The sequence below is a fragment of the Microtus ochrogaster genome, chromosome 8, assembly GCF_000317375.1.
Source record: "Microtus ochrogaster isolate Prairie Vole_2 chromosome 8, MicOch1.0, whole genome shotgun sequence".
Taxonomy (NCBI): Eukaryota; Metazoa; Chordata; class Mammalia; order Rodentia; family Cricetidae; genus Microtus; species Microtus ochrogaster.
The window spans coordinates 40,839,796-40,851,859 of NC_022015.1; the positions used below are offsets into that span (position 1 = coordinate 40,839,796).

General features: G+C 55.1%; 3 protein-coding genes across 3 annotated transcripts in view; 1 reads left to right on the forward strand and 2 right to left on the reverse strand.

Moving 5' to 3' along the window:
- Positions 1-254: 254 nt before the first annotated feature.
- On the forward strand, positions 255-1,770 carry Znhit2 (zinc finger HIT-type containing 2). Its single transcript, XM_005351776.2, has one exon. The coding sequence runs from the start codon at positions 295-297 to the stop codon at positions 1,492-1,494; it is 1,200 nt and encodes a 399-aa protein (XP_005351833.1). The 5' UTR covers positions 255-294; the 3' UTR covers positions 1,495-1,770.
- Positions 1,771-1,871: 101 nt separating this feature from the next.
- Positions 1,872-6,062, reverse strand: Tm7sf2 (transmembrane 7 superfamily member 2). The gene is made up of 10 exons (XM_005351777.2): positions 5,821-6,062; positions 5,275-5,471; positions 5,126-5,180; positions 4,640-4,834; positions 4,459-4,562; positions 3,103-3,222; positions 2,848-3,016; positions 2,569-2,649; positions 2,362-2,484; positions 1,872-2,193 (listed from the first exon to the last, which is right to left on the reverse strand). The coding sequence occupies exons 1-10, from the start codon at positions 5,870-5,872 to the stop codon at positions 2,033-2,035; spliced, it is 1,257 nt and encodes a 418-aa protein (XP_005351834.1). The 5' UTR covers positions 5,873-6,062; the 3' UTR covers positions 1,872-2,032.
- Positions 6,063-6,144: 82 nt separating this feature from the next.
- The window catches only part of Vps51 (VPS51, GARP complex subunit), an 8,911-nt gene continuing 2,991 nt past the window's right edge, over positions 6,145-12,064 (reverse strand). The window contains exons 3-10 of the mRNA XM_005351779.2: positions 9,736-9,882; positions 9,441-9,660; positions 8,621-9,338; positions 8,035-8,250; positions 7,663-7,881; positions 7,206-7,327; positions 7,033-7,120; positions 6,145-6,524 (exon numbers count right to left, since the gene is read on the reverse strand). Coding sequence (XP_005351836.1) covers positions 6,264-6,524; positions 7,033-7,120; positions 7,206-7,327; positions 7,663-7,881; positions 8,035-8,250; positions 8,621-9,338; positions 9,441-9,660; positions 9,736-9,882 — 1,991 coding nt within the window. The 3' untranslated portion in view covers positions 6,145-6,263. The remainder of the gene's footprint in view (positions 6,525-7,032; positions 7,121-7,205; positions 7,328-7,662; positions 7,882-8,034; positions 8,251-8,620; positions 9,339-9,440; positions 9,661-9,735; positions 9,883-12,064) is intronic.

The window sequence follows — 12,064 nt, forward strand, 5'->3', positions numbered from 1 at the left end:
TGTTTAAAAGGTATTTTATTTTTGCACAATTTGGTAAAATCACGGGAAACAAGCTGGTATCAGCGACATAACGTTTAACGACATAACTGCGAGCTACCGTGCTGGAAAGCGCTTGACCGGCTTCTGCACATGCCCAAAGGGCTACTCGGGAGCCGGAAGTTACCGAGAAGCCTCGGGAATGTGCTGAAAGGCGACTACGTCGCCCCACGCACAAAGGCGGAAATAACCGAAGAAGCGCCGGAAGTGGCGGGGCTGCGGCGGCTGTGTGGTGTCCGGCACGCGGCTCCAGTTGCCATGGAGCCCGTAGGGCTCTGCGGCTTCTGCCCAGACGGAGAAGCGCTACCGGCGCGCTACACCTGCCCGCGCTGCAACGCTCCCTACTGCTCGCTGCGCTGCTACCGGACGCATGGCTCCTGCGCCGAGAACTTCTACCGCGACCAGGTGCTGCGGGAGCTCCGCGGCCGGAGTGCCTCCCCCAGCCGTCTGGCGGGCGCGCTGCGCCGGCTGCGCGAACAACGCGAGACCGAGGATGAGCCGGAGGAACTAGGCCTGAGGCCCGGCCCGCGGCCGAGCGGCCTTTTTGGACTCTGGGAAGGCTTGGCGCCGGCTGAGAAGGCAGCGTTCGAGCGACTGCTGAGCCGTGGCGAAGCTGGACGCCTTTTGCCTCCTTGGCGGCCCTGGTGGTGGGGCCGCGGGGTTGGCCCGCGTTTTCTAGAGGAGTTGGACCGTGCCCCGGGCAGGGATCTTTCGGAGCAGGAGCCCTCCCCAGCGAGCACCGTGCCCGAATCTGCGGATGATGCCGGCACCGCGGTACCACTTGCTGAAGACCCCGCGGCCGCTGGGCCGCCCTCGGTGCCCGCCCATATCCCAGCACTAGCCAGCCTGAGCCGCAGCCCGGCCTCGCCGCTCGTGCGCTTCCTGCTGCCCAATGTGCTGTTCGCCTATGCTCATACTCTCGCCCTGTATCACGGAGGGGACGACGACGCTCTGCTCTCTGATTTCTGTGCCACGCTCCTCGATGTTTCTGGAGCCCTGGGCGCCCAGCAAGTCTTTAACTCTACGGAGGAAGCTCTGCAGGCTGCGGCCCACGTGCTGGAAGCGGGCGAACACCCACCTGGACCCCTGGGTACGCGGGGTGCTATGCAAGAGGTTGCTCGCATTCTGCTGGGCGAGGGTCCTGTCAACCAGAAAGGCTACACGCTGAGAGCGCTGGGGCACCTGGCGCAGACCCTGGGCCGTGCCCGAAAACAGGCTGTGGGTAGCGAGGAGCGAAATCGCCTTTACCGGGCTCGGAAGAAGTGCCAGTTCCTGCTGGCCTGGACCAACGAAAATGAAGCTGCCCTCACACCACTGGCTCTAGACTGTGCCAGGGCCCACCGAGAGCATGCTGTCACAGCTGAGGAGATGGCAACCCTTACTGGGGAGCTGGAACGGCTTTGGGGAGGCCCTGTGCCACCTGCTCCAAGGACTCTAATTGAGGAGCTCCCTGGCTGAGATGGATGTCTGTGTTATTAATAAAGATGTCACCGGTCTGCCCAAATGTTGGCAGTACCTTTCTTTTCTTCAAAGACTGCCCTATCCTAGGCTCCCGTGGAGTTACTGTGTAGCTGAGGGTGATCTTGAACTTCTGAGCTTGCCTCCACCTTGATTGTGCTAGGATTACAGGTGTTAGTCACTCTGCAGTGTTGACAACCAGAGGTTTCGTGCATACTAAGCCACTCTCTGAAACTGAGCTACATCCCCCTGAAGTGTCCACTTCAGAGAAGCCAGTTCTTCCACCCACTCAGGCTCTGGACCCACAAACCGCTTTTCAGCTTTCCCTAGTCAGCTGGTCCTCCACCTCTGACCCCAGGATAGAAGAAAAACACAACAAAGTTGAAAACATTTATCCAACAAGTCAAAGTATTTCTGTGTGGAAGCAGTGGCTCCTTGCTTCAAACCTCTTCTGAGGCTAGTCACCCCTGTGGAGCAGAATGGGGGGCACGCCCTTCCCTTGAGGTGTGTTCAGGCCTGCTGCCTAGGTGGGTTTGCTTCAGTAGACATAGGGTAGGATTCGGTAAGGCACACGCTTGCAGTACTCCTGCCAGGCCCGGCCGTACTTGCGGAGGCACTGCTGCTCATCCCGGGCCTCGCGGTGCACCAGCAGCGCCGTAAAGTAGAGGAGGTAGAAGTAGGGTAGCAGGTGGGATATCCCTGTAGGGAAGGGGCTGCACGATCAGACCCAGCACCCAGGTTGTACAGGCCTTCACATCTAATGGTGCACAGGGTGGCAGGGTTCATCTCCAGCCCCTGATCATCCCTCTACTAGGTACACCAGACAGCCTCTGTCACCACACCTGATCCAGTCCCAAACCCACTCACCACAGGGCAGGGACCAGGCCAGAGCCATGATGAGGTCTCCCAGGTAGTTGGGGTGACGAACCATACCCCACCATCCAGACACCAGCAGCTGCCGCCCTGTGGCAGTAGGGATGGTTTCCAGACCTGGAGAAAGACAGCTAATGAAGCAGGGAGCCACAGAGCCCTGCCACTTCATCTTACCCGTCATCCCCAGGAGACCCAGCTCACCAGCCACACTGGGGTCAGACGGATTCTTTCGGAAAGTGTTCTTCTGGGAATTAGCACCACGGAAGATGTAGTAGCCAATAGCTGAGGGAAAGTAAGATCAGGAAGTGAGGTGGAAGTCTAAGTCTTCTGCCTAGCCCTGACCACAAGCCTGTCCAAATCCCAGGCTGTGTTATGACACCCAGGAGCTGGCTCCCACTTCAGAGGAACATCAGCGCCTGGATCTACCTAACAGTAGTGAATAAAGGATGAGAGGGAGGGGATCGAAGGCCTCCTACTGACCCTTAATGAAGCAGATGAGCAAGGCCATGGGCAACCCCAGAGGCTGTGGATGGTAGAGCAGGAACTGGGCCTGTAGGCTGTAGGTGAAGGGTACCCAGGCTAGGTCTCCAAAGGCCAGCATGAAGCCAAATCCATCATGTATTATGTCCATGGTGGTAAGGACAGACTCCTGCAGGGACAGGACCCAGACACACTGGCTTGGTCCAGTTGACATGCTCAGGATCCCGTTCGCCTCCCCTGCCCAATCCACCTCACCTCATACCAGAGGGCGTCCCCCACATACAGCAACTGGAAACCATTGACCAGGCACATGGCCAGTGAAGGACTCCCCCGCAGCTCTGCCTCCTGCATCAGCAGGGCCAGGTTAATGATGACCTGAGGGAGGTGGGGACAGGGCCATTGTCTCTGGGTGGGAGCATTGGAGTACAGTGTCAACCTCTCCCCTTCTCAGCTGTCGGCTCACAAGGATCCAGGCAGAAGCTCTGCCTATACTGCACTTGGGCAGAGGACACAGCCTTGCTAAAGCTCACTCTGCCACTGCCGTGTGAAAATGGGGATAGGCCTGCCTTGAGTTGCTTTTTAAATAGCACAATGCTTACAGAGCTAAGATTTGCTTGTCGTGACCCTGTCCTTTGCACCCTTGTTTTAGCAGCTTCAGTGGACTGGGTACTGTAACTGTAACTTCTTCGGTTATACTGGCGTGGTACTCTCATTAAGGGTACCTCTAATTTAAAAAAAGGGGGGGCCTCAATAAGTAGCCTTGGTTGGCCTGGAACTATGTACACCAGGCTGGCCTGGAAGTCACAGAGATCCGCCTGCTTCTGCCTCCTGAGTGCTGGAATTAAAGGTGTGCACTCATAGTAATTTTAGAAGAAAACTTCATTCCATCCTGTTTCTCCAGTGAGAAAATAACCTTAGAGTCTGGTATGTGGGCAGGTCAATCCCCAGATCCATGGTGGACCAGGCCTGGTGTAATCCTAGTTTCATGAGTAGCTGAGAGAAGCAGAGGACAGCCTGATTTCGAGACTAGCCTGGGCTATCCTAGTGAGAACTGTTTCAAAACCAGACCAAACCCAAACTCAGATTCATAGAGGGTTAGCACTCCTGCCTCTGTGTAAAATCTCCCAGGTGAAAGCCGGGCCTTGCCTGAGTCCCTTTGGGACTCTCTACCAACCAGCCATGGATGTATGATCTTAACCCAAGAACAGCTGCTGTGGTGTCAAGGCTACCAGTGACGTTGTTAACTCTGACAAGTCCCTGGAGGCACCGAGCTGCCTTGGCCTTCAAGCAGCACTTGGTCAGTTTGTATTTGACCATGGCATTCAAAGCTCCACATGCTCTCCCAGCCTCCTCCCCCCCAGAATCTGTCATCGCTGGCATGCTGTATATATTTAATTTTGTGGTTTAGGGACTTTGTGTGGTAGCCAAATGGCTTTTTTTTTTTTTTTAAAGATTTGGTATTAAAAAACCCCTCTTGGTCTTAATACTAAAGCAAAACTGTGACTTCATGGCAGAACAACATATTGTTGATTGCTGTCCACGCAACAATGCTAGCCCACCCTGCCCTTCTGGCCCAAGACCAGCATAGTAAACCCAGCATGCCCAGCATACCCAGCCGATGAGGCCAGGCCTCAGCTCACAGAAATACTTGAAGTCAAAGGAACCAAGGCGAGGGTTCAGCTCCCGTCCCAGAAAGAAATCATAAATGTGATTTCCTGGGGAAATAACAGAGAGTGAAGGGCTGGTCGGAATCTCATCTCTCTCACCCCTACCTCACCAGGACCCTACTCACCTGAGTTTCCTCCAGGGGCCAGGGCAGAGACAGGAGCTGCCAAAGCCTTCGCATAGAGAAGGAGGCTGAAGATGAAGCTGGTGAGAGTGGTCGCAAAAGCCATGGGCAGGAGCATTCCAGGGAGTGCTCCCAGGGGCAGCCCGGCTGACACCCCCAGCCCCACCAACACGGCTGTTAGCACCAGAGCCTGGAAGCCTGAACCACAACAGAGTGAGTCCTGGGATTGCATACGTCCACAGCTACCACAGCACAGAGTAAACCCTGGAGTTGCATCCTTCCACAGACCACACGCGCACACACACAGAAATAGAGTAGCACCATAATTCCACAGACAACACACACTGCACGCAGACGTGCCCTGGAACAGAGTAGCAACGCGAGATTCTCACAGAGGAGCGTGTCATCAGAGCACCTCCGGCTAGAGTCGGAACCCACCCCAACCCGTATCACTCAGACTCAGGGACGGGATAGGGAAGCCCCAGGCACCATTAATAGGGTAGCGCAGACGACTCTTGTCCTTTAATTCCAGCCCTTCGGCCACCTATGGGTAAAGGGAAGGTCGTATAAGGGTTGGGGAGGGCTTCTCCCTGGTAGAGCCCTCCCTGTCCCCTCCTCCCCGGTGTTAGAGCGCACACCTTGCGCGCCGGGAGCAGGTAGAGCGCCACCTGCAGACCGAGCCAGATGAACAATAGCAGCAAAACCCGTGGGCTCCACAGCTCCTCCAGCCCAGGCAGGTAAGCAGGTGGGCCCAGGAGCCGCGCCGGGCCCGACCGGGCCGCCAGGAGCAGATGGAACATGGTGGCAGGTAGCAGGAGCAGCATCGCCGTGACGCCTGAGGAGAGGGCCACTGTGTCGCGTGATCGCTCCCCAGAGCACTCCCAAGTCCACAGGCGCTTTGGGTCTCCTGCCTGCTTAGCAGGTTCCTAGCGCCATACTCCAACCTTGATTTTCATATTAGTCCTCCCAAAGACCATCCTGCTTTTTCTTCCAAATGTCTCCCATTCCACCAACGCCCTGCTATACGGCTGCCAGCACCGGTCCATCCTCTTCTGCAGATATTCTGCCACCTGAGCGCCCCGCCCTTCTGCCTCCAGATTTCCCAAAAGCCTTCTAGCTCGTATCCTACCCCGCTCTCGTTAAGTAGCATCGGTTCAGCCTCCACCCCCAATCTTCCCGTTTACCCAATGGCCCCCCGAATTCCAGTGGGGCCTGAGAGGCCTCACGAGGAGTCATGATCTCTGCTTTGTCGGGAAGCGATGGTTCACAAACGATCAAGGGAACATATCCGGCCCCATCCTGATGGCCTGGATAAGCTTCTGTCAGGACACTGAGGTGAGACTGCTACAGCGCTTTTCCAGCAATATTTAAATGGACGCGCCCCCTGCCCATCCTGGGCCCAGCACAGCAGCCAATCAGCGCTGGGAGGCGGGACCTCGCTGTCGTCTCAGAAACTTCGGCGTCAAAACCCCACCCCTGACAGGCCCCGCCCCTTCAGGCAAGAGGGAGGAGGAGGACACAAGTTTATTAGACCGGTCCAGACACCCGCCAGCGGGGTGAGGACCGGGTACAGGCTGGGAGGACAGGATAGGACCATGGGGCTGCCTCGTGACGGCATCGGCAGGGCCTAGCCGCGCTCGCAGATGACTTCGACAACACTGGGTTCCATGGGCACTGGGTCCGGACAGCGCAGGGCAGCTGAGGCTACCACTTCATCTAGCAGCAGGTGCACTAGCTCCTCATCAGCCACAAAGCGCCACAAGTAGAGCTGCAGGAAGTGGCAGTCCACCTGCACCTGCTGCAGCCCGAAGCGCCCAAAGGTGCGCAGCCGCACACACTCCAGGAGAGTTTTCAGGCTAATCTTAATGATGCCAGTCAACACCGACACCTGCAAGTGGGCACACAGGGATGTAGCTCAGTAACTGCAGACTTTGGGGGAGGGGCATACACCTAACTTCTGAGCAGAGATTAGGGAAATAACAAAGTAAGACGGAAATTTCCAGGGCCTAGGTGAACAGGGGAGAATCCAATGTTGTCACCAGGAGGAGCAGGGGCAGATAGGCCACAGGGGTCGGATCAGGGATGGGGCAGCAGTCTCCACTGACTACAAAGTGAAAATGGAGGAAGATAGCCCTGAGCTTGGGCCACAGTGGGGCAGAGATCAGTATGTGATGGGGAACCCCTGAAGACTCAGGACTATTTTGGAGACAAGACAAAGAAGACTTGAAGTCAGCATCCAGGCTGGAGAGGCAAGGTGGTTTTGCTCTGGACTGCCTAGAAGCCCTAGAGACAGAGACTAGATGGTCAGGGTGGCAGGTTAGCTCAGATGAGGGCTCTCTGGACTGTTATGGGAGCCAAGCTTCCCCCTGGGATCTAGGCGAGAAGGTAGTTCAGACCTTGTTGAATTCCACAGGGCTGAACACATCGATGCGTTCCGAGAACAGCTTCTGAATATTGCTCAGGAGGTTTGTGTCCATCGGAGCACTGGAAGGTGAGGGAAGAAGTCAGAGCCCATTTTGCACACCCTCCCTCTTTTGTCTATCTCGGGGAGGAGTCCTCCCAGCCTGACCTGGGTGTGTAGCTAGGCGCATAGCGGCTCTGCTGCCGAGAGCTGCTGTACACAGAGAAGGTCCTTTTGCTGGAGTCGCTGCTCTGGGCTTTGCGGACACCCTCTTCATACAGGAGCCCCACCTAGTGGTGAAAAGAGGCGCTGCAAGGCGAGCATCGGATACAAGCAGCAGCAAATTCCCTTACCTACTAGTTGAAGAATCATAGGTATGGTCACCACTTACACAATCAGGGGAGTGGAACAAGGGCAGGGCAAAAATTAGTATGAAGCCCAATTTCAGCCCATCCCTGCTACAACTTTCTGGGTGACTCTGGGCCACCACATTCCCATAGGTATGAAATGGGGGTTCTGGTGGCACAATATAGATACAGTCAGACTCCCTTTGCTTGGCCCTTAGAGAGCTGCTATCCAGGGCCCTGCACGCATGCGGGCTCCAGCAGCAAGCCTGAAGCAGCACCTGCACGTCAATAGCTGTAGTGTCCTCTACCACGCGCTTCATGACTGCGCGCACGTTCCGGGGCTCCAGAGTGCTGAGCCAGTCCCGTGTCTCCACACTCTTGCGGAGCATCTGTGATATGACGAGGCCTTGCACCTTCACATAGTGCGTCAGCAGTCGCCGAGCTGTCTCTCTGGCCTCTGCACACAGGGTACTCACAGGGGTAACTGGAGACTGATCCTACCAGGAGAGCAGAAGACAATGGTATAGGTGCTAGGGAGTTAGGAGGTGAACGAGCAAATCCTGGGAAGACGCAGACTGCCAGTCTGGCTCTGGCAACAAGAGACTATCCTGCCTCCTGCGTTCCCAGCATTAGCTCCCGTGCGGTTTCACCTGCACCAGAAACTGCTCATCGGTGAGCGTGAGGATGTAGGAGATGGTAGCTGTCTCATAATCCAGGCAGAGTCGAGAGAGCAGCAGCAGCAGGGCAGGGGGAGTGGCACCTCCCTTTTCTCCAGGGCTGTCACAGAAGCTCTGGGCCGTCTGGCACATGGAGCGGATGAAACCCACGATGAGGCCCTCACGGACTCCCTGGCTGCAGAACTCGCCCTGTGAAAGGAGGGCCAAATCCATAACCAGTCCTCTCTCCAGGCAGGAGACTCAGCAAGGCCAGAGCATGGAGCTATTCCTGGCCCTTTGCCCTAACCCTTCTCCAAAGGATAGCCTCATCCTGCTTCCCTGCCTTGCAGGTGGTCGGGCTGGCAGGAGTCAGGTCCCTGGCACCCTTTTATCTTTAGCCCAGCTGCATGGCATTTTCTCCGCCAGACTGCCTCCTGTGGACCTACATCCACATCCAGAGTGCCGGGAAAGGACTGTGTGGGGCTGTGACTTGTCCTCAGTTCCCAAGCACTAGTAAAAGGGTGCGGGAGGGCCAGTCCGCAGAAAGAATAACCAAAGATTAGAGAGGAGAGAGACATACCCGAAAGTAGGGCTTGTTGGAGAAGGACACTTCCTTGGCGGTAAACAGATGCACAGAGGCCAGAGAGGCCTTGATGGGGCTCAGGATGGAGCTGGCCACATTGGCCAGCAACTCAGCCAGGCTGGGGCCCTCCTTCCCAGCCAGGCGAGGTGCTGCCAGGGCCTGGCGAACATCTGTCAGGCAGCTCAGGAAAGCAGCCCTCAGACCCTGCAGATGGTGGCTCAGGCGCTCTCGGGCCACGCGCTCCACAATCTCGGTGGCCAATTCTGAAAGGCCTGCAGCAGCCAGCAGGGCCCCCGGTGCTTGCAGGCGCCGGTGGAAGCGATCGAGTGCCCGTACCAGCAGTGAGTTGTCACTGCCGCCCTGCTCCTGTGCCAGCCGCCGCTCCACCAGTACAAAATAGCGGCCACCCAACTCCCGTGCGAAGGCTGCCAGCTTCTCTGCACCGGCAGGGCCCTGAGCTGCAAACAGCTCCTGGTAGGTCGCTGCCACCTGGCAGAGGCCACCCACAAAGCCATTGCCACCGCGGTCGGTGAACTCTAACACATCGGGCGCTGGAGGGGAGGGCCCCAGGTCAGTCTCCAGGCTCCTCAGTTCTTCCTCCAGCCGTCCCCGAGCGTGGGCCAGGAACTCCTCGCACAGCTCCTCAGCCGGCTCACCCAGGGCCAACAGCAGCTCCACACACTCAGCCTGCTCAGGGGCACCCGAGCAACCTTCCCTGTGGGGACAGAGATGCAATGAAGACAGCTGGTGGGGTGCAAGGGAGACAAAATGTGGGGAAACTCTTGATGTGAACAAGAACCAGGCCTGGAAACCACACCTGAAGCGCTGCCGCAGTTGCTGGGCCAAGCGGGCTGTGATGACCTGGCAGTCATCCTGGATGGCACGGAAGGAGGGAAGGTGCTGGTACTGCTGCAGCACGGCCCTGGCGCGACCCTGGTAACGCACAGCCTGCCCGTAAGCACCCAGCTCCACGCACTTGGTGAGGCGCGACGGCAGCTCAAAAAGAAACTGAAGCTTCCGCAGCAGAGCATGCACCCCTAGGGGACAGGAAGGGTGTGTGAGCGGCAGAGCTCAGGGTAGCAAGCTGCAGGTCGGGCGGGTCCAGAGCCCACCTGCTAGCTTGGTGATGCGCTCGTGGCGGTCCTGTAGCGTGGCGCTGATGCGTGCACTGAAGTTGGTGATCACTGCCATGTTGGTAGCCAGCCGGTCCATCTCATCTTCCATCTTCCGGAAATCATTCTTCATCTTCCGAATGGTGTCTAGAAGGGTAAGTGCCAAGAGGGAAATACAGAAATGACCAAGGCAGAAAGTGCGGCTCTCAATGATACCAGCAATTTGCCTGAAATGGCTTGGGTCTTGGCCATAGCATGTATGAGCAAGAGGATTATGATGGTGCAGCAAGCTCTGCTTACCTCTATTCCTGATGCAAAGGGGACACCCCTTAAAATCGGAGGGAAAATGTTGAAAAATAAATTAAATAACTAAAAACATCCAATCACTACCCTGACTCCGTTTTGTCCAAACTTGCTCTCCATTTTTTTATTTTTGGTCCCATTTTGTTCTGGAAGGGAACTGATCCCTGGCACCATCAGTACCCACCAGACCTGAGCCTGCATGTGTGAACCTCAGGGTTCCAGGACCCCCTTAACTGACACAGGTTGCTGCATGCTCCTCTTGGCTCCCTACCTTTGTCCTTCCAAATATATATATATATATATCTCCTGAAGCTATTATTGACTAGGACTGCAAATGGAGAAGAAACTCCCACTTCATCTTACTGTCCTGATCCCCTCAGGATGATGGATGCACAGAACTACTCTTTGAAGACCCGTAGAAGTAAACCCAGGAACAGGATTCTGGTACCAATCTCCCCCGTCCCAACAACAGCCAAGAGACACTTCACACCGGCTGGAACTTCTTGTGATTCAATAGAACACAAGCTCTGAGCCAGGTGGTGGTGGTGCACATCTTTAATCCCAGCACTCGGGAGGCAGAGGCAGGTGCATCTCTGTGAGTTTGAGGCCAGCCTGGTCTACAGAGTGAGTTCTAGGACAGCCAGGGCTACACAGAGAGACCCTATCTTGAAAAATAAAATAAAAACAAAAGGCTCTGCAAAGGCAGGGAGCACCTGTCTGCTCCCTTCTGGGACACCCTCTGCAGGCAGCATGACAGGCAGGATGCTTGCCCACTCAGACCTCCTTCCCAAATGGCCCAGATTTTCACTGGACTTCTAGAACATGGTATATCTTCTCCAAAGTTCTTTCCCTTTCCCCTTTATTCCTTTCCCCCTCGGCCCTTAATGCTTCTAGATCGACTGTGCCTCCCTCTTCAAATCCCATCTTAGAAGACCACATCTCACCTTTCTGCTGCCAAACTTACTGTCACACCTCTTGGTCTCCTCTTGCTCTAGTCTTCCGAACACAGCCTGGACACTGACAATCAGATGCGCCTTTGGCCTAGTGACTGGTCACTTACCTCCACCTATTCTTACCTCTGCCTCCTCTGGTCCATGTCTCTTGATCACCAGACACTGCTCTATCTAAAACCTCAGCCTCAAGTCTTACCTCCTGTATCCCACCACCCAGTCTATCCACAACCCTAACCCAAGCTTAACATTTACTTCTATTCTGGCTTTTTGAGACATGGTTTCCCTACGTAGCCCTGGCTGGTCTGCAACTTGCTATGTAGACCAAGCAAGTCTCCAATGTACTGTGATCTGCTTGTGTTTGTCTCCCAAGTGCCAGAATTATATTCAAGCACCACATCCAGTTTAACACCTATTCTTTTTGTTTGTTTGTTTGTTTTAAGACAGGGCCTCAATATGTAGTTCTGACCTGGAATGCACTATGTAGACCAGGCTGGCCTCGAACTCACAGAGATCCCCCTACTGCTGAAATTAAAGGCATAAGCCACTACTGCTGGCCTTCACAACTATTTTTTACTTTAAAAACATGAAGAACATGGTGCTGTGGAATAATGTTCTTGTACCCTATAAAGATTTGTCACTCATATGAGTTTAATAAAACACTGATTGGCCAGTAGCCATGCAGGAAGTATAGGTGGGACAACCAGACTAAGAGAATTCTAGGAAAAGGAAAGGCAGAGAGTCAGTCTCCAGTCAGATGCAGAGGAAGCAAAATGAGAATGCCTTAGTGAGAAAAGGTACCAAGCCACATGGCTAAACATAGACAAGAATTATGGGTGAATTTAAGCTGTAAGAGCTAGTTAGTAATAAACCTGAGCAGTAAGCCAAACAGTTTATAATTAATATAAGGCTCTGTGTGTTTATTTGGGACTGAATGGCTGTGGGACTGGGTGGGACAGAAACGTATGTCTACACATTGGGGCCAGAGAGATGGTTTAGCAGATAAAAGCACCTATGGCTCTTAAAAAGGACCTGGTTTTAATTTCCAGCACCCACACGGTAACTCACAACCAGTT